Here is a 21,270-nt window from a genome sequence, read left to right as displayed (position 1 = left end):
GCTTTGAATATTTAACCCCTTAATGCATTGTTTTGAATGGGTTTAGGGACCGCCCATTGTCCTTAAGGGGTTAATTCAATTTGAAATCCAATACCCGATGATAATATTGAGAAAGATGGGCTATTTAAAGTTATCTATGAGCAAGGGTTAAAATTAACTATATAGTTTGTAGGTACAAAATATACAGAGTAATGTATCGCCTTCATAGACTGGTTATCATTGTGTGTGTTTCATTTTTATAACATTTTACTATTAAGTCATAATGTATTTTATTCGTACAAAGTAATATTTTTGAAATGAAACTAGCACCTGTTACGGAGAGTAAAAAGTCTACAATTAAACCTTTGAAAAACAGCACAATTTAATTTACATGGAGATTCAAACGTTTAGCTCATTCATTCTGATATGTGCCAGTATATGATACAGGTTTATTTATCAAGAAATTGAGTTCATATAAAACTTTCTTGTGGAGAAAGTTTGCCAGGGACTGTTTGCTACATGGAAATCTGCTGGTACATAGGAGGGCATTTCTCTGAGTTGATGTTTAAGACTGAACTTTACAACAGTTGGGAGTTTCTTGGCAAATGATAAAATCATAGAGTGCTAGCAAGGCCAAATATTAACTGCAAGTGTAATTTATAAACTTGGAGTTTAGTGAATTTTGGTGCCTATTATGAATCCGAGGAGCAAAATCAATCAATTCAGATTTCAGACCTTACTTTTTAATCACTTTAATAGCTGGGATAGAAATATTACTGCCAGTGAACATATTTCATAGTTTTTTTTTCCATTCATTATCAATCTCTGCTTCAAGATACCTGGCCCCAGTAGCAGAATTCAGTATTGTGTTGTCCTTGAATATAACTTAATGACACAGTTTAGCTCTTCTTGACATCACGCCTACAGACATGTATAGATTCATGCCACAGTAAACCTAACTTTACTTGGCAGCTGCATAGATTAAGTACACACCGTAATGTTCCAAATATCATATACTTATTATAGTATTATAGTTATATAATAGTACATAATTTATAATAACAGAGCCATGTGCTCTACAAGTAGGTTGTGTTACTAAGACCGGCAGATGCGCTTAGGATGTCCAGGGAGGGCTCTATCTATATTAATGTTCGTTAAAAGGGCTCTCATTCATTAATGTGTGGACACTTCAAGAGCAGCATGTGGTCTACAGACTTAATGGCAAATTATTTGTGGATATAGCTCAAAGTCTGGCTTAGTCATTCAAAAATTCTTATGTCAGACAGGTACAAATTACCGTGGCATTCTGCTTTTTTAACCCTTTAATGACAAAGCCGGTACATGTACGGGCTCAAAATGCATTGTTTTCAATGGGTTTAGGAACCACCCATTGTCCTTAAGGGGTTAAAGGCTATAGTTTTTTTTTATACCATCAAATAAAAGGATTACACTTTGTTCACATCTGACCTTTCACAAAACTAATTACAAGATACACGTGGAAGCTTACATACCTAACTTTGTTCCATGACAGGAAGAGGTAAAAGAAAAACCCTAGTTGCCATAGTGACCAGTTCCTATACAACCATACAATTTAGCATATGTCTAGTCTATTTGTAGCTTTGTATTTGTGCCCAAAATACATCTCAATCACAACAGACAATCAGGTGTGGACAGTGTATCAAACACAATTTAGATATTTTTAAAGGCACTTTTTAAAATTCATTTCACTTTTTAAGTTAAGCTGAGGTCCATCAGCATAGCATTTTCAAAATTATTAAATATATATATAAATATCATAGAATTATTAAAGTTGAGATAATATCAGTCATCAAATACGGACATTGGCCACTATTGTTGTAATAGATATTTTATAAATACTGTATTTTGGAAGAAAAAATACAATCTTAAATTTTATCTGGAGCATCAAGATGGTTTATTCATTAAAAAGTAAGTATTGTTAAATTCTACTTTCACCTCATTAATAATCCATTATGCAGGGCCAACCCTGGAGAGTCTCTCATGTGAGAAGGGCAATATGAACCTAGAAAGGCGCTCTGAACCTAAGTACTGCATAAATGCTTTTATTCCACTGCAACTGTTTTGCAATTCATGGTTTGGTAAATAAATCCCAATATGATTCTCTAAAATACAATGTATTATGAAATGTATTAACAGACTTTAAGAGCTTGTTATATCACAGAGTTCTTGTATCACACAGCTCCAAAGTACCGAAACACTACACACATTTTCATAGAGTAGCTATACCATTCTTTTTTGTGCACAATGCTTTACAACATTGATAATTAAACATAACTTACGTGTTTTGGAAAGTCCTTCTTTAGCTCAGTGATGGACTGGCACCAATATGCTGTGGTCTTTTCACTAATGAGCTCTATATTTAGGAAGGATCCTTGTCCTGGGCCATATAAAGGACCTGATGTTGTTCCACGAATAATCCGTGGAGAAACATTTGTCACTATATCCTACAAGAGAACAGAAATTCATTTTGATTAATGTTGGGAAAAAACAAAGTCTAACATGATATCTTGGAATATTAGTACATATGGACAGAAAACAGGAGAAGTATGGCTGAAGAAGAAGCGAAGTGGAAAGAACTGGATTACTGTCCAAGAAAGAGGATGGCACGTGACACTTTGAAACCCCCCCAAAAAACAAATACATAAATTTACTTAATCACATTCATCTATCATGACGTTCCATGTCATGATTTTCTGGGTACAATACTTACAACATGATGGCATGGAACCTTGGATGCAAAGGGGTTAAATGGCTTAATTTTTTTAAAAAAATTGGAACTTGAATCATTGTGCATCAATGTTGTCCAGGACCATGTTAAGATTGATAGATTATGGACAACTTCCATCTGGGCTGAGTAAATGGCTAGGGTGCTTGGAAGCTGTAGACTTTTTTCTTATTTCGACATTTTATAAGGTGCTCAGAAAATGTGTCACCTAAATGCCCTAAATGCCTTTGGTTAATTACTGGATTTTGGGGAGAGATTCTCATCTTGCGAATACCGCATCAGATGGCTCTCAACAGAATAAAATTAGGAGAGTATTTGTTAATTCGGAATGGTATGGCGTGAGGAGCCTATAACATTCCTTCGGATAGTAACAGTTTATTTCTCATGGTAGCGTCAGGTTTCCATTCTACATTGTCAGAAGGGGCATGCAAATTTGATGCTCGTCACTCACAATCCCTATGTACCGGTATCCGGTCTGAGTTATGTGTTTTTAGTTACTGTGTTTTCTTTTATTTGCTATGTTCAAATGTATATTTCTGGTTAGTATAATCTGCTGCTTCAAGGGTGTTACGGGGGGGGTCCCTTTTATTGGTTATAGCAGCCGGGGCTGCCTTTCCCTTACTGGAATTCCAAAAGTCATGCATGTAATTTCAGCTGTCTGCAGATGTACCATGTCATGTAACGCAGATACTGTTTTGGGTCCCACTGTCTGTCTTGGGCCTTCTTGATCTATTTGCCTTGTGATTTCTTCCAATAAAAGGTTTTTGAAAAAAAGAGAATTTTTCAATTACTAATATGTTTGTATCGAAAATGACACAAACTACAAAGGTCACTCATAGTCTTTTGTAACCCCATTTCCATTTTTTTTGTGAAAATGATTTCTGGATTGTGTCTATGCCCTCAAAAGCTTTTTACCTATTGTCTTTTTGTATTTTACACCCATTTCAAGAGCTTGGAGCCTTTCCTTTTTTTATTATCTATTTCAGTGAGGAAAATAATACATATGTAATCTGAAAGCAAGATAAAGGAAGAAGAGAATATAGAGTTCCCTTGCAGAAAAAATGGAATTTAAGAAGAGAGGACCACATGTACACTCTGGAGCTTCACGGAACCAACATACATAATACATAAAGTTTATCTAACCGAAGATTAACAATACTCTGTACATAACCATCGTCTGCAACAGTTTATGAGATCTCTAATGATATAGCATGAACCCTATTAGCACTCAGCAATTAAGGTCAATTTACATATTTTAATTAAGAGCCACCCTATATGAAACAATTAAGGTAATAAGCATACTAACTGGATTTCATAACATTTGGACATTTCTTTTCCCACTAGATAGACAGGAAGCCTTCATTTGCATTAATTAGCTCTGATCTGCATATGTTTGATAAGGCATAACCTCACCACATAAGATTATTTATTCCCAAATCTGCCAAATGTCACAGTTTCTGAGGATAGAAAGACACTTCCTTCTCATGGACTATAAATTGTATTCTTCATTTACATTTTCAAAATATTTTATTGCCATTCAATGACGTTTTGCATTTTGACAGAGTTTTAGCGATCAGGTGGTTAAAATGTTAGCAGTTTTTGTTTTTAGTAAAAACATTACAAATTAGCAGACAAAACTGCACAAACCTAGTTTCCTAATCTCTTTATATTGCACATGACATTTCGACATCCTTAGCCCTTAAGGAAATCAATAGGAGTGATAATGACATCTTGGTAAAAGAGAACTTGATTTTGTGTTTATCTCATTGAATGATCCAACGACAAAATGAGCTCCATTGGTTTCTTTTGCAATCAGCCCATAAGACTGATGGAATGTTATCTGCTTATAACTTAAAAAGCAAATGTCACCATATGGTTTAACCATAATGTTCAGTGTGAGTATTGTTTTTTGCAGATTCAGAGGTGGTGTCTGTTTTTTGATGTCTAGTATACATGCCTTTAGAAGAATTGTTTCTGAGCTTGCCCAATTATACTGTATCTAATGACATGTCCTGAAGGTTAGCTATAAGCGAAGTCTTCACAAATACTTGTTGTATATACATGAAATGATCTGCAAACACATTGGCAACTGGTATTTTCTAAAAAGGAGGCTATTTTATACTTCAGTTTGCTTTCTAAGGGTCCACCACCCCCTAGACAACTGCATAGCCTCACGTCCTGAGGATCACTATCTGGGATGCGAGTCAGCTCATACACCAGCTTTGAGAGCATAGTTGATGTGGCTCAGCTCCAGTTTAGCTTGACTATACATTTTCACCAACAGCGCAATTCTATTAGTTTCCCTATATACACAGCATAGGAAAAATGGGTAAAAGGTAGAGAATAGATACATTTATAGCAAATAGTTTAGCCCTAAGTAATGTAACTTTGAATTTATTAAGAAAAAAATGTCCAAGAAAATAAGAAAGATGCAGCAATGTTACAAAGCAGAATATATGTGGGAGTAACAGACAAAGCAGGAGAATGATGGGAGATATGTAGTTGTCAAAATTTAATTATAGAAAACATGTAAAGAAGAACAGCATACATTGGACAATAATTACACACACCTACAGACTTGTCAGTGGGACTCAATAATCTGATCCAAAAGATATGTCAGCCACAGTCAATCAGATGTAGTGGGAGTATGTAAAATATTTGTGTGTGATTTGAAGACATGGTTTACTATGGTTGGTTCTCAAATGATCCACAATCACCAGAAAGCTGATTGATTGCATAAACCTTTTTCTGCATTCCACTCAAATTACAATAGAAAAAAGACATTATTTATGAAAAACTGAGAAAAGTTACTAGATTGTTTAAAAATGGGCTATAGTGTTACAAAATCAACTAATTTCTTCATGTCTTTCCTCGACAGCTACTTGATCCATACTCAGAAGTGGACAATTCATTTCATCTGATTATCAACTTGAATATACTCTGTGTACTTAAGTGCTGTGTTAGTAGGTTTATGGAACAAGGTTAATCTAGACACTATTGTGTTGAACTACAAGTAAAATGCTTCTCATAGTGGCCCAGAATGTTAAAATTGGAGCAGACCATGGGGGTGATTGCTGCCTTGCCTGCCCTCCATTGGCCTTATAGAACCTTAGAAAATGCCAATGCTTTTGGACAGGCTTCTAATATTATATTTTGTAGAGCATGAGCATGAATTTCATTAAAGTCTACTGCAAGCCCCCATGTCTGTTCTACTTTTTAATCCATAACTAATGTGAAAAAATATAGCCAAATACTGTAACTTATAGTGAAAAGGTATGCAGTACAAAAACATGCTTCAACAATAAGACAAATGCCAAGTCAAGAGGCCATGCAAATATTCTACTGTTTATTACACAATAATCTCATCTGAGGACTTCACAATTGAAATATGTAATGAATTACGGGTGTCCAGACTCTATCCAACAGGACCACACACCTGATTAACATGCAACATGTCAAACACAATGAGTACTGTCATACATGATCACTGAGTGCTGTCTCTAAAAGGAGCTAATAGTAGAGAAGTGTATAGATAAACCACTGTTATGTGAAATAAACAGCTGTCACTTGGGGTGAATATAGTTCTGTTGGTGCTAAATCTGCTAATATTAGTATATTTAAGTTCCTTGGCAATACATATCCCACCTAAGAATATACACATTGACTGTCTATAGAAAAAGTACCAACTGCTTTAGCAATCCAGACAACCTCATCCTTTGGTAACCTTATATATGCATGAATATTTTATGAAGAAGGCTGTTTTATATATGCTTAACCTATACATGTTACATCTCATAAATCAGGAACCAATTTGCTTATGATATAAATATATTGCTATACAGCTTTCTCTAAGCTTCATAGATTTGCCCATCATTTTTAATCTAAAACTACTCTGTTTGGTAATTGGTGGTAAACACCACTAACACTATTGATTTAAGATTTTTACTTACAAATCCTAAAATTGTTCTTGAAATAGCCATTTCACGTTTTGTGTTGTCCACGCTCTATCCAATCATTTTTCCATTAGAGTAACTTAATATATATTGATCATGGATCATAAAGCCACTTAGATCTAAACAGCATTGGTTGTTAAAAACTACTGTATGCCATGATTTATTTTCTTAATTTCCCATTTAGGCTCATTAGGTCTTCATGAACATTGGGTTATGATAGATTAACCATGGTCCTGCATATAATCAGTCTATTATGGCCATCAAAGATTGATGGTGGATAATATCATTCAGTGACACAGAACATTTCTGCCTCATGTTTAAATGTCACTTTGTATGCACTTTAATGTCTATCAGGAGCCAAAATACAGGGGCGCCTCTAAGTTTCTAAGACTCTTACGCACACAAGATTTATGGAGTCATCTCTAACAAACGTGATATATAAGCAACAAAATACTTTACTTAATTGATATAAAAAAGATGGGTAATTTGACATCACACTTGCCTTTGTCTGTTCCATACATTTCAACTAACTTTACTTAAAACAGCTGCAAAATAGCAGCAAAAAAAACATTAAAAAAACTATAATATAGATTTTTAAAAAAAACACATAGCATATAGAAAAAGTACCTATTTGTTAAATATCTTGCCCATGCCTACCCCATGGTAGGCATTGATTCAAAGGCCCCCCTCCCCGGAGGATGATAATGTTATGGAGGAGTGCTGACAATATATTGGGTTGGTCCTTGGCCTTTATAGTTATTACAGAAAATATTTGATCCCCGATGTGCTTCAAAAGCCTGGCCGCTTTTGGTCCTCATCTAGCCCTGGATAGGAAACTTGTTCAACATACACATGTGCATGTGTGAGATTGCTGTGTTAGTGATTACTGATTAGGCATATCTTTTATAGTGGATCGAAAATATATATTCTTCAATAAAACACTGCTCTCGCCACCAGTTTTTAAAACAGAAAAAGGCATCACAAAAAAAAGATACTATACAAAGAAAAATGCAGTTAGTTGCTATGGCAACACTCATTTATTGACTTGTTAATTAAACATATGTATAAACATTTGCATCACATTTTTGACTAAGCTTTATCTATCCTTAATTTACAGCTTGTAATTTCTGTAACGGTTTTAATGAGTTTGTCATACAGCGGTGGGTGTCTTTCTTTGTACTTGCTTGCATTACTGAAATTGCTTTCTGTGGTGCTGTCTGGCCATTGAATTACATTAGTTATTATAAAAATAATAAATATTATGTTACAGTTTAAATTAATATGGTAAAATTGAATCTGTGGAATTTGCCTGCGGAGATAGCTACAAACATAAAACTGAGAATCCTATTCCTTCTAACCAATATTTGTGGTTTAAAAGCAAATGAATTGAGAGCTATATGGATTCAATTTATGTCTCCAGGCTTGTATTGTTTCACATGGCAGACTATATATCTGTTCAAATGCACATAGGCTGTACATTGTGAAGTAGAGTGTGTTAATTTAGTATATATACACCGGTATATATGTATATATTGCATAAGGGATGTCCAGTGAGTGCGTGTTTATTGTGAATTAATATTTTATATATATATATATATATATATATATATATATATATATAGTAATGTTTAGGCGTTTGCTTACCATTTTTACATTAGTATTTCATACATGAAAATGAATACACAGACACCTCTTTTTTGATGTGTGGCTTTAAAGCTTTTATATTTTCTGAACCATTATAGGTCACATATCTGAACCTTTTATGTACAGCTACTACAATTTTTGCAATGCATTCTATTTTCAATTTATTGTAACCCACATGAAACATACAACTTTGAAAAGATCGCTAATATAGACATTACTATATATTCGTTATTACTATTTTGGTATATAATACACACATTACATTACATTACTTTGAACACTGTGCATTATGTCACATAGGCTTGATGGCTTATAAAAAAATGGATCTTCAATACAAACAATAAATATGACATTAATTAAAGGTTACTGGGATGACCTTTAAATGTAGACTCATGAAACATGGCAGTGATGCATTGAGATATTAAACTTTTCATAATTGTTTGATGCCAGATAATCATATTTGGCAGAATGTCTGCAACTGATACACCACATTTCTGTCTTCAAGTGAGTCACAATAGCTGTTCAAGCAGACAGTTATGTTCAGATCACAGAGGTGCAAATGGGGTTAAAAATGCAACAAAGACAAGAAACAGAAGTTTTAGAACTAGCAATTTTTTTTCTTGTAATACTGGTTTTATTCTCCCAAGGGGTCTTCTAAAGATTGAGGGTTGTATTCACTGACCCAGGGGAAGCACCACAATGTGGACTCCCAGACTATTCTAGGCATTAAAAAACATCTGACCACTGCAAGCATCTACTGAGAGAAGGGCTATACTAGTCCTGAAGGGTTATTCTGAGAAGATCTTTGGCATCTCTCTGATTTACTATGCCTTTATGCAAGCAGAGCTCAGCCCTTTTTGCAGGAGAGAATCACGCTGGTCAGTCCTTCATAATGTGCATTGAAGTTGGGGAGTTGAATTACACAAAAGTACACAAAAATGTATTTAGTTTTGACCCAGTTTGGTATGACCCGTCTACAGTTTTGAGATTTGGCTCCACAAGAGATATTTTGGTTCTGACTCGGCTATGTTCTGACCTAGGGTTTTCTCTAGTAATTCTCCAGCTTTCCATCTCACTTTAGCTGCTCCTTCACCTATTCTGTTCAAAGGGGTTCCTATCTACTGGACCATTACAGTACTGTTCTGGAGACCCCAGCTCTTGAAGGATATTGACATATTGGAGAGAGGAGGTTTACCAAAATGGTTTGCAGGATAAAAATTCTCAGGAAAGCCCAAAGACCAATATGTGTAGCTTGAAAGAAAGGCGTGATATAATAAATATGTAACAGACTTGCGCATTCAGATTCGTCCAAACAAAACAAACAACGAAGCAAAGAGCTCCAAATTTTCATTGGATTTCATGTTCTTTTTCACTCATCCTCATTCACTCTGTCATGCTCTTTCACACCCTCTGGCAGGTCTCCCTACCTTCTCTGCCATCCACTTCCCAGTCAACTTCCGCAAAAGGGCAGTGCCTCCTGGCACAGCTTCTCCCCTGATTGGTGGAACAGGGAGGAGAAGCTGTCCCCATGACTCCACCCTTTTGTGGAAAGCCACAAAGAGGACAGAATAATACAAATAGATCCACAAAGAAAGAGAGATGCAGAAACGCTTCTCTTATCAAATCCATCTTTATTATTCTGGCTTCCCGGGAAGCTTCGACAAAAGGGCAGGGCCTCCAGGCACACCTTCTTCTCTGTTCCTCCAATTAAGGGAGAGGGTGTGTCCGGAGGGTCTGTCTTTATGCCGAAGTTCTATCTGCTGCATTGTGTGATTACTATAATGTTCTATAACGCTCTCATGAAACTTCCTTTTGCAAAGTTTACTGGGAAGCCATGACCAGTTGTCCACAGGAAACAGACGAAGAACGAAGACTTTTTGGAGCAGCAGAAAAAAAAGATAATATAGAATGCAGAAGATGCAAGAGAAGAAGGCGACCCAGGGACACGGAAGTGGTTGGCATCTCCTGTCATCCTCTGGAGGAGCAGGGCTAGTTGGGAAGATCATTGAACTCCTTGTAACCAGTTCAAAATTAAGGGAGCACAAAGTCTGTTTATATTTTCAAGTATTGATGCTGAGCACCATTTGTGCCCACCATGAGAAAGCACATAAGTGAATGTCCGTAGGAACAAACCTTGCATTCCCACTATAAGACCAACAGGGATTAAAGCATGTAGGGAGAAAGAGAGAGAAGGGAAAAGAAAAAAAAAAGAAAAAAAGAGCAGGCAGTTGTGTGTAAATGGGCAGGCGTTTGTAAGAGCAAGTGCATATGTGTGTATATTGACAATCTATTACTTTCTATTATGGGCCTTTCTAAAGGAAATAAAAATGATTCATTCTAACATATATCACAACAAGAGGAGCTATATAGTAAAAATTAAAAAAGAGAGTCCACTAAATTTAACCTTGACATATCCGTGCCTATCCCAGGTACTGACCTAATCTAGCATATTCTCTCACAGGCCAATAAAACAGTGTATTTTGTGTATTATATATACTGTATGTGCATGTGTGTGTTCATATGTGTATAGATGTGTGTATATATATATAAATACATTACTGTCTATGTTTTTTACTCTTGGATAAAATATGCTGGCATAAATCCTAATATTTCTTCTTGATTACAGCACATCATGCTTTGGTGAACCCTTGCAATGTAGAAGTCAAATTTCCCCTCCAGTGTAACGCTGGGTGACATACTCATTATAGTTCTCCCTGTCACAGGTTTCCGTCTATCTTTCAGCTTAAATGTAAAAATAACTTACAAAAATGTGAATGAATGTGTCAGCATGCTTCAGAGACCATAAACTCCCTATAGACAGATTGGCAATGAGAACCGCTACAACTAACCCAGAGGGGTATAGAGCTTAGGGTCTGTATTTAATGGAGTTTCTGACCTGGGAACACTTAGCTTTTGGGCACTGCTCAGAAACAGAACATTAAAAAAGTGAGTTTTAATATTTAACAGTAAAAAACATACAAATTGCTTGAGGCCTCTTGTACGGGGGGAAAAATAGCATTTGGTAACAGCAGATAAGAGGTTTTATTTTTAACAGATACTCATGTAATTTCACTGCCCACTTGCTAGTAAAATATTATTTTTGGAATTTATATTGTATTTTGATAATGTCTACAGAAAAAAGGATATCTTCAGGAAAAGCATCCCGCTAAAATCATACTAAACATGCGGTGTTTTGTGAAAATACTGCATACATACATATTAGAGTGTAAACATTTATTAAACCAATGCATCATTTTCATGATCATTAGTTTTACCTAGTGAACTGTTTGTCTTTTAAAGGTCACAAGGGTATAGTTAACAATATATGACTTTCATTTCAATAACATTTACGGGGTGATTTAACAAAATCAATGTATTTTGTCCTTAAAACAAATCCCACTTTGTAGTTTAGTTTACTTTCATTCTTATAGAATCCAACAAAAATGTTCTTAAAAGCATAAGTAAATATAAATGAACGTATGAATGCAAATGAGTTGTCACTAAATACATAGAAAACATTAACTGTGTACAGAGCACATACAAGTTGGCAGCATCAAATCCACTACTGCCAACAGGCATGAGATGGAAAAAATCTGCCTCTATATCCACTCTATATAAAACCCATTATGACCAAGTGTCAGGGATTGCACACATTAAGAAGACCATACTGTCTCCTACCTCATATGTATGGCTTACATAGGCCAAAATACAAGAGATAAAGATAAAGCACATGGACCAGATAGGATTCACCCAAGGGTACTTAGGGAACTTAGCTCAGTAATCGACAAACCTTTATTTTAAGGTTTCTGTTTTGACTGGGAATGTGTCATTGGATTGGAAAATTGGACACGTGATGCGTTTGTTCACAAAGTGGTCCTCTTCAGACCTGGGAAACCGGTAAGCCTAACATTCATAGTGGGGAAACTGTATGAAGGGATGTTAAGCGATGCAATCCAGGATTTTGTTTCAAGTAACAATATTATTACACATAGTCAACATTTATGAGTGATATGTAATGAAACACTTACTGGATTTCTATGAAATGCAAGGTAATGCAGTGGATGTAATATACCTAGATCTTGCAAAGGCTTTTGATATCATGACGCACAAAAGGTTACTGCAACTTACCCTGCAGATGCCACTGGTCTCCCTCCCTGTTCAATTAGTTAAAGACCAGTGGCATCTGCAGGGTAAGTTGCAGCATTGGGGTTTTAAAACCTCAATGCTGCAACTTACTCGGCACATCCCACTGGTCTCCCTCACTGTTCAATTAGTTAAATGTCCGTACGAGCGACCAATAAAGTCGCTCGTACGGACATTTAACTAATTGAACAGGGAGGGAGACCAGTGGCATCTGCAGGGTAAGTTGCAGCATTGGGGTTTTAAAACCTCAATGCTGCAACTTACCCGGCACATCCCACTGGTCTCCCTCCCTGTTCAATAAGTTAGTCTGTGCCGGGTTAAATGTCCGTACGAGCGACCAATAAAGTCGCTCGAACGGACATTTAACTAATTGAACAGGGAGGGAGACCAGTGGGATGTGCCGGGTAAGTTGCAGCATCAACCAATTGGTTGATGCCAGAGGAGGTCCTTGTAGGCGACCAATAGGCTCATTCGCACTGCCCTGTAACCCGTGACGGCGAACCTGCGGATTTCCACTTCCGGGAACTGCCGCGATGCCGCGAAGACAAGGTAAGTTAGAAGGGGGGGGGAATGGTAGACGAAGACAATCACGAAGATCTTCGTGGTGTGTGTCTTCGTCTTCGCCTACGTTTTACCGCCGCGGTCTTCTCTTCGGCGTGTCTCCGGAACGAACACGAAAACGCACTCTTCGTGTTAGTTTTCATGTTCGCCCGAAGACGAATGCACAAGTCTAATATATTTATTGTATTTACTTTTTAATATTTCCAAAATCAATTATACATAACACTGAATAAATAAAACAACTGCAAATATTTAAATTTTAATCAGTATATGAGCAAGTGGCGTCTAGTAACTGAGAAACATTAGATTCAATGTTCAGAATATATACTGCAGTTTGAATTCTCCTTGGATGCAATTGAATTTATTTTCATGTTTCAAGGCCTCCATACACAAAACATATCAGAACAGATGGAACCCGCTTGCTCTGCACTACAGAATACCCCTAGCTCTGAGTGCTAAGGGATTAGCAGGAAGACGAGACAAGACAAGACGAAAAAATACATAGTATCAGAAACCCAATGTTTGACTTTACCAATGATTTATTTATATGATTTTTGTTATAATACTTATTTTAAAGAAACAGCTACTGTGTCGTGTGTCACTAATTAATGTCTTACAAGCAGCATTTTAAATAGAAATATTGCATTTATATGGCTGCTTAGGTATAACATAATTTTCTTCTAGAGGCAAGACTTAGTATTGTTTTCTTGATGTACCCATACTTGCATAAATATATTAAATTTGTTGTAATACATTTATAGTAAGACATGATCTTTATATAAAAGCATTAATAGATGGATACCATTGTAATTCAAAATTTCCACATAGCTCAGTATGTCAAAATAAAATATCAAAAAATCCATTCCCATCCCCCTAAAGAAACCAGAATTGCTGTCAATTTCCCAGCCTTGTCATTATGGTCATCATGACCGCTTATTTTTAGAAGCTTCTTTCAGAATATCAATGTGCATTTCGCAGAAATCTCACTGCCAAATTATTGCGAAAGCTAGTACAGGTTACAGTGCAAACACATTTTGAAACTTAGCTTTGAAACATTTCTCCTGTGTCCCTCTGATGTCTTGATAGGGACATCAGAACAGTAACCAACCATGCACATATCCAAAATCACTTTGTTCATTTAATACGGATCAGATTAATTCTGATTTCACCACAATGTCATAGACTGACAAATCTGGTTGTTCACAAATTCCTTGTTAACAGAGCTCATTTTTTTTCAGCACCTGTGATGACACAAGATTTTACTTTGTAGCCTGTTGGACCGATTTGTGTAATATTTATAAAATGGTTATAGAATGAATACTGTCTAACAATTATGACCACCAATCCAATAATTGGAGGAAGAGATATAAGTGACTCATTCGGAGTCAAACTAATCTCAAAGATTTTGTGAATCGAAGTGATCCTGTGATGCAAAACAAGGAATAAGTACCTGGGTGTAACAGACTAATTGTTTAATTACAAACACAGTCTCTAGAGTACAAAACATATGCTTCAACTGGTATTTAGAGGCAATGCATACTGCAAGATGCCTAAGGCAATGCAAAGGCAGACACATTAAGCAATTATGTAAATTGTAACGGTACCTTTCAATAATCGCAAAGCTCATAGGCTTCACAAGCTTGGGGCGCTTTCTCTTTGACATGCACTTGATGAGCACCTCTTGTGAAGATATTAAAAAGTGCTATAGAAAATAAGATACTTGGATGTCATTCCAGTGCCCTTTTAAATGTATTCGGAACAGTTTTGTTAGTCAAAATAAGTTAAGAATTGATTATTTTGCACATATTAAAAGATCTTGGGTACTCACAGTGTTCTATGTCAGGTAGCACAGAATATTAATTTCCATTAAAAGCTCCCAAATTATGTACCCTATAAAACTAAGATGTATTACACAGAAAACATATAAAAGGGATATGAGTTAAAATGTGCAATTTGAGCTGACAACTCAACTCATATTGACTGCCTGTAAATATATGAATTGGTGTGTTTTCCATTGCGACTTGAGTCAATGGAACAGCCTCTCATCAGGCATGGTAGAGGCTAAAACAGTGAGGGAGCATAAACATGCATGGGATAGGCCTAAAGTTATCCTAAATAAGACAAGATCAAGGGCATATTAAGGTCTCAGTCTTTTCATCAGGACAAATAGGCAGAATAAATGGGCCGAACGGTGCTTGTGTGCATCAAATTCTATGCTTCTATGTAAATTTGAAGGAGCTGTGTTGAGACACTTGCATTTTCTCAACATTGCAGCTGTGTTGGCATTCCGGTATTGGACGTTTTGGTCTAACCCCTGTGAGTTCGCTAAACAGCGTTTACAAACATACACAGAGAATAAAGAAACACACAGAGAAAGGCAGACACACTAGGATAAGCCAAAACATATTTGGAGACACAGTTCTTGTTTGTGGCCGATATTCCTCCATTCCCCCTTTCTATGCTGGTGTCTCTTTTTACCAGGTGCCCTCAATGTTGTGTCTATGTAGGAATTCAAATTATATTAATGTGAATTTATAAAAAGACAAAGTTAATTTAGAAATAAAATACCTATTGTAACTGCTTTACAGAATTTAAAGAAACCAAATAATTGGTCATATTCACTTACAAAGTCTAAGGATCGTCATTCCCTTAATCGTATGTCTAGTATCACAACCAAGAACAGTTTTCCGATTTGGCCCAAAAGAATATAAGAAGGCATACTGGAAGAATACAGTTGAGTACAAAGGTATTGTTCTTTCAGTGAGAACTATGGTTATATATAACTCCAAACGATTTTGCTTTACAAATATATGGAATGTGGATTTCTATAGTCATATGTATTTTTTTTTCACGTGTGTTGAATAACCTCTTCAGAGTGTTTCACTCTATTCAAATTGAAATGCTTCTTTTCTTTTGCAGTGTTCACGTTCACAAAATATTTAGATTCTAATGGCAAATCATCATTTCTAATGTATGGCAGGCCGTGCACAACAAGTAACCTTGAAAAACAATTACCACACGCTACATTGAAAACATATTGAAGAGAATGCTTATCTCAAGGTTGAAGTTAGGTTTACAACAAAAGAACCTTTCAAATAGGATCTGAACTGCATAGTCCTTTGTACTTGTTTATTATAAAAAATATAAACCAATATAAAATCCAAAGATCGATAAAGAGATAGATATGTATTGACGTTTATTATATACATTTGGATTGGCAGATGAATTTGAGCTAGATCAAATCAGCAAACTCGCAAATTCATACATACACACATTATATACTAGACGTGTGCATCCAGATTTAATTGCAAATTTACCAAGTTTGTAATTTTGTATGAAGCCATGAAACCGAGGCCACACCCCCATGACACGGGGATGAAAACAAAGCAAAAAGCTCGGAATGGGCCCATATTCAATCACACTCTCATTCACACTCTCTCTCTAAAAGTCTCCCTACCTTCTCTGTCAACCACATCTGCTTTTTAATGCATTTTCTTTCTTCATCTGCACCTCCAAGGACATAACCCGTCAGGAACTGATGCCTAAATGGCAGTGCTTCCGATGATGTTCTCTCCCTGATTCTCTAATCGCGGGTAGGACATCACAGAGCTGTCATTTTTTTCCACGAGTTTAACTGGAGAACCGTGGAGATGACGTCACTGAAAGTGCCACCATATTGACGTGAGTTCAACTTAGGGCAAACTGACAGCACTTTCAAGTTTGGTTTATATCAAGGACCCATTTACATTACTAATGCACAAACTTACACACACAGTAACATACTTACACACAAATGCACACACACACAGTAACATACTTACACACACTAATACATACTGTGACATACTTACACACATACTAACACAACATTTTTGTACCTCTACTTTTGTTAGCTCAGGACATCCCATCTGCTGCCTGCTCCCTCACAGTGCTCGGACTCAGTTGGCGCGCTGAGACTGAGGAGCATGGGCCAGAAGTATGCCAGAGTTGGGTGCTGTCAGTACTGATCAGGGGGCCCCATTATGCAAAGTACAGTGCTCTCCTGCAAAACTCTAGGTGCCAGGAAGCGATGTATTGTTGCTATGGCAACCTCGCTGTTAGAAAAATGCTTATGTTATCATAAATATTATTGCTGACAAAGACAGTAGAAAATGTCTAGTCTATGATATATCACGAGTTGCGCCAACATATCTACTAAGAGGCGTAGCCTGCTTAAAAAGTAACCAATCAGAATGATGCATGCAATTAGCAGCAGATAAGAAGTATAAGAAGTTATATAAACCATGTAATCCAAATACATTATTAGACAACGCTTCGACTTTTGTGTGTTGTGTGCCTTGTCTCGATTATGCGCATAATCTAAATAAAGGAGATAACTTTTTCTGAGGAGAATTCGACCATTAATTCAACCAACACTCGCACCAGGGGTTTGTCAGGCCCTATGTGTGTGTATATATATATATATATATATATATATATATATAACCAAAGTGATGATGTAATTTTAAAATATCCACAGTCTACTACATTAAACCCCATTTTCTGCTTAAGAACACATATGCTGTTCTGTTTTTTTTACATTTTAAATATGCATATATACAGATAATAGTACGCTTGAAATGATTCTATAAAATGCTAATTTTCCAGCTGTTTTGTACAACCACCAAATGAAATAAACCACAGGAGGTTTCCTCATTTCTAAGATATACCCTTAATATTTTTAGAAAATATAGCTAATTGATACTAATATTACTGTTTAGATGTTTTATATTTATTTTTCCACTCTGAGGGCCATTGATTGGGGATAAATGTAATGAGAATAATAAGCTTGTAAGGAGTACAACAGCAATGCAATATTAACATTTGGATAGAAAGAAATATTATTAGCGTGTTTTCAGACGAAACTGAAAAAAAAATTGCAAAAGTGCAGAAGATTTTTCATGATTCGTCCATTTGTCACTGTAACATGCAGCAATCATTTCTCTCCCTTAAAGGAGAGAGGACTCTGGACAGGAAGCAGGAAGTGAGAGTTTGGCTTGCTGGGAGCTGGGACATGGAAGGAGCAATATGGTGATGTTAAGAAAAATAAAGAACGTGGCTGTTAAAGTTCATCTGAGTGTCTGCATTTCATGACAATATTACCATGTGTAGCTGCCATTACAAAATGTTTTGGCGCTCATTGAAGAGTTAAAGTGGGAGAGACTATGTAAAAGCAGGTTCATATCAATGACTGATAGGTAATGGTAGCCAAAGGTCTGATTAAATAGAAATGTCTGTGATTGATGAATCCAACAACCTGTGAGAGTTTTTCCTTACTATTTCCTTGTTATCACTCTGGCCAATCAGCATTTATAAGGGGAAGGGAAAAGCAGGCCCAGTGTCTTACTGCTACTGCTGCACCCCTTTGACCTTCCTTACTCTGAGGATTCTTTTTTAAAAAAACAAAAAAAAATTTATTATATTGTGGGAATTCAGCTCTACGATGCGGGAACGATTTTAACCAATGATGTACCAAGTATATAATGGGCATACCTAGGAACTGCCAGCCTCAGGAGCCCTCCCTCTTCAGGGAGACTGATGACATTAGTGGGTGAGACTCACCATGAGTGTGGAGCGAGGCGTGTCTAAATGCCGTATCCATGGCCCAGATATTTCAGGCCGTGACCCAGAGACCCGGAGAAGATGCTCCTTACCTGGAGTCTCAGGGGTGAAACCCAGAGAGTTCCCAGGTATGATCAGGGGTCGTGAAGGGGTTAAACCTATTTAACAGCTAGTGATGTTGAGTTAAATCTCTGATCTAAACAGCATTTTTAATATGTGAAATGCACTTTTGCTGTATTTTTTTTTTTTTTTTACATTATAGTCATATCCTTATCCTAGCTTTGGAATAAAGTTACATGCATGACATATCTGTGCCTTTCCTATGAAAAATAACTGGTTAATTGACCAAAATGTATGAACCACTAAACTCCTCTTTCTCTGCACAACTAATTAAGCTACAAGACATGAAAGTAACTAAAGTAATAAAATTATTTCATGAAGACATTTACGAACATCTACTTGTTTCCTACTATAAGCTCTCTAGATTTCTCAGCTTCCATCAATCATATTTCCAAAAAAAAAGCCCCAGGGTTTTTAATGTTCCCCGATGACGCACCATCAACAGAAAGAGTATTTGACTTGTACAGTTTTTTTTTACAAACCCCATGATCATCTGAAACAAAACTGCTTTTCTGCATGCATGCCCCCTAATCCCTGTAGTTTTAGTACTGTTAGGAACAGGGCTCTTCGTGTATCTTTTTTTTCTGACAGTATTCACTATGGTTTTATTCCCTGCTGTATACATGAATATATTTACACTGTGAAACTCCTGGATAAAAATCTATGTGCAGAAAGCTGTTCTAAAATAACTGTTTTGTGCACTGATTTAGTGGATATCTCCTAATTTACACACCTAAATCCAGATTTTTTTTTATCAGGTAGAATGTATCATAGATACTTGCAGTAGATATTGATGGCAGAAAAGAAGCAATCTAGCCCTTTTTGAATCACATTTGAAAACACATTCTCAGCTTTATTTGAATTCCTTTACTTGACATAGTTTAAAAACTGTGTTTGTTGGGAAATGGCAGATTTGATAATAATGATTTCTATCTAGCTCAGCTTCTAACAATGTCCTATAGATTCCTATAGATTGCTGCCACCATTGGTCGCATTTTAGTGAACGTAGGCATTGATGAGCTGGTAAGCCAAGTGAAATCCCTTGTGTAGTTATGCTATCAATCCAAGGTTTGAGCAAACATAGGTAAAATCATCTGACATGTATAATCCATATCTATGCTGTGCCCAAACACCCTGTTATATTAGTAGGTACAAGCAAAAATATAGGTAGAATCATCTGACATGGACAATTCATAACAATGCTGACATTTTGTGTCCTCCTTCACATGAAAGGCTTGAAGGGCAATGTCAACTTTGCAAATATTTTTATTTAGAGTAGACTAGTAAATTGCCAAAACTGCATGTTGAGTATGTATTGTTTGCTTCCTGGACAAGTTTACTTTTGCAGAGTTTACATTTCATAATTTCGAACCCTCCTGTAAGGGGGGACGTAAAGTAGGCGGCCCCAGGTACGCACACATAACCCTGTAGTGCTGAGTACGCAAGACATGAAGCAACAGATAAGAAAAGTAAATACTTAACACTACTTCATACTTCCCAACATAAGAAATGGTTAAAGAGGGAGACTTTGGCTTAAATGTGTATGATTGGGGTTGTGGCTAGATGCAGGACTTTACTTTTTATGTGATTTTGTGACATATTGTTACGTATATAAGTAAGGCATTCATAAAAATAATACAAATAATAGGAACAATAATAATGCATTTTATGTACAGAAATTTGTATGCTAACACAATTTGTGCTGCTTTTATATGCATTATTGAAACATTTAGGTCTGTAGAAAACTGATATTTATACCCCACAAACATTCTGAGCTTCAAGGAAATAAGGTTTAGCAGTTAGCTAAAAAAGGGTATTATTTGCAGCAACACTGTCTATGCCATTGATCCATGAAATCAAAGGTCACAAAGACCCCTTTAAATTTGCTTAACGTTGTAAACAACATATAATTCACATTCTAGTGAGAAAAAATCATCATTTTTTAGTCTAGTAACCCTTCACTGAGCCTGGCTCTGATAAATATAAATAAATATAAAAACATCATAGCAATATCATGTAGCTATATTACAAAGAAGCTAAGCAGAACAATTATCCCAATACAGATGGGGGCAAACTTAAGCACAGAAGAACCAACCAGGCAATGTATTTAGGGTCTGTAGAAATCAGGATCTAACAGAGGAACTGTTTTTTATTACTGGTATTTATATTTTTTATTACTGGTATCAGAATATGTTTTTAAAATAACAGTTCTAGTTTTTTGCATATTAGCCCTTTGTAGGTATTGTAGCTCTCTTATCTTTTATAGTTTTCAGGGTTCTTGCATGGGTAATACATCTCTGTAATCTCACTTTATTTGCAAGTTCCCAGGTATGAGCATAATTATTTTTAGTATCCATAATACACAATCTCTTTTCATTACCTATCATGAAGTTATATTCCTAAACTTAGAATTCTATTCTATTCCATGTTGCAACCTTAAAGGACTTAAATTCTTCAGTTTAGACTGTCATCTTAAACTGATTTCTTGCCTGAAATATTTATCTT

At 36.1% G+C, this 21,270-nt stretch overlaps 1 protein-coding gene across 1 annotated transcript in view; it reads right to left on the bottom strand.

Moving 5' to 3' along the window:
• Nucleotides 1–21,270, bottom strand: part of DPYD (dihydropyrimidine dehydrogenase) — a 325,720-nt gene that overhangs the window by 92,354 nt on the left and 212,096 nt on the right. Inside the window, exon 14 of the mRNA XM_053470008.1 lies at nucleotides 2,298–2,462. Within this exon, the coding sequence (XP_053325983.1) occupies nucleotides 2,298–2,462 (165 nt within the window). The remainder of the gene's footprint in view (nucleotides 1–2,297; nucleotides 2,463–21,270) is intronic.

The sequence above is a fragment of the Spea bombifrons genome, chromosome 6 (genome assembly GCF_027358695.1).
Source record: "Spea bombifrons isolate aSpeBom1 chromosome 6, aSpeBom1.2.pri, whole genome shotgun sequence".
Taxonomy (NCBI): Eukaryota; Metazoa; Chordata; class Amphibia; order Anura; family Pelobatidae; genus Spea; species Spea bombifrons.
The sequence above is the reverse complement of the archived record's forward strand: the minus strand, read 5'-3'. Positions and strand labels throughout refer to the sequence as shown.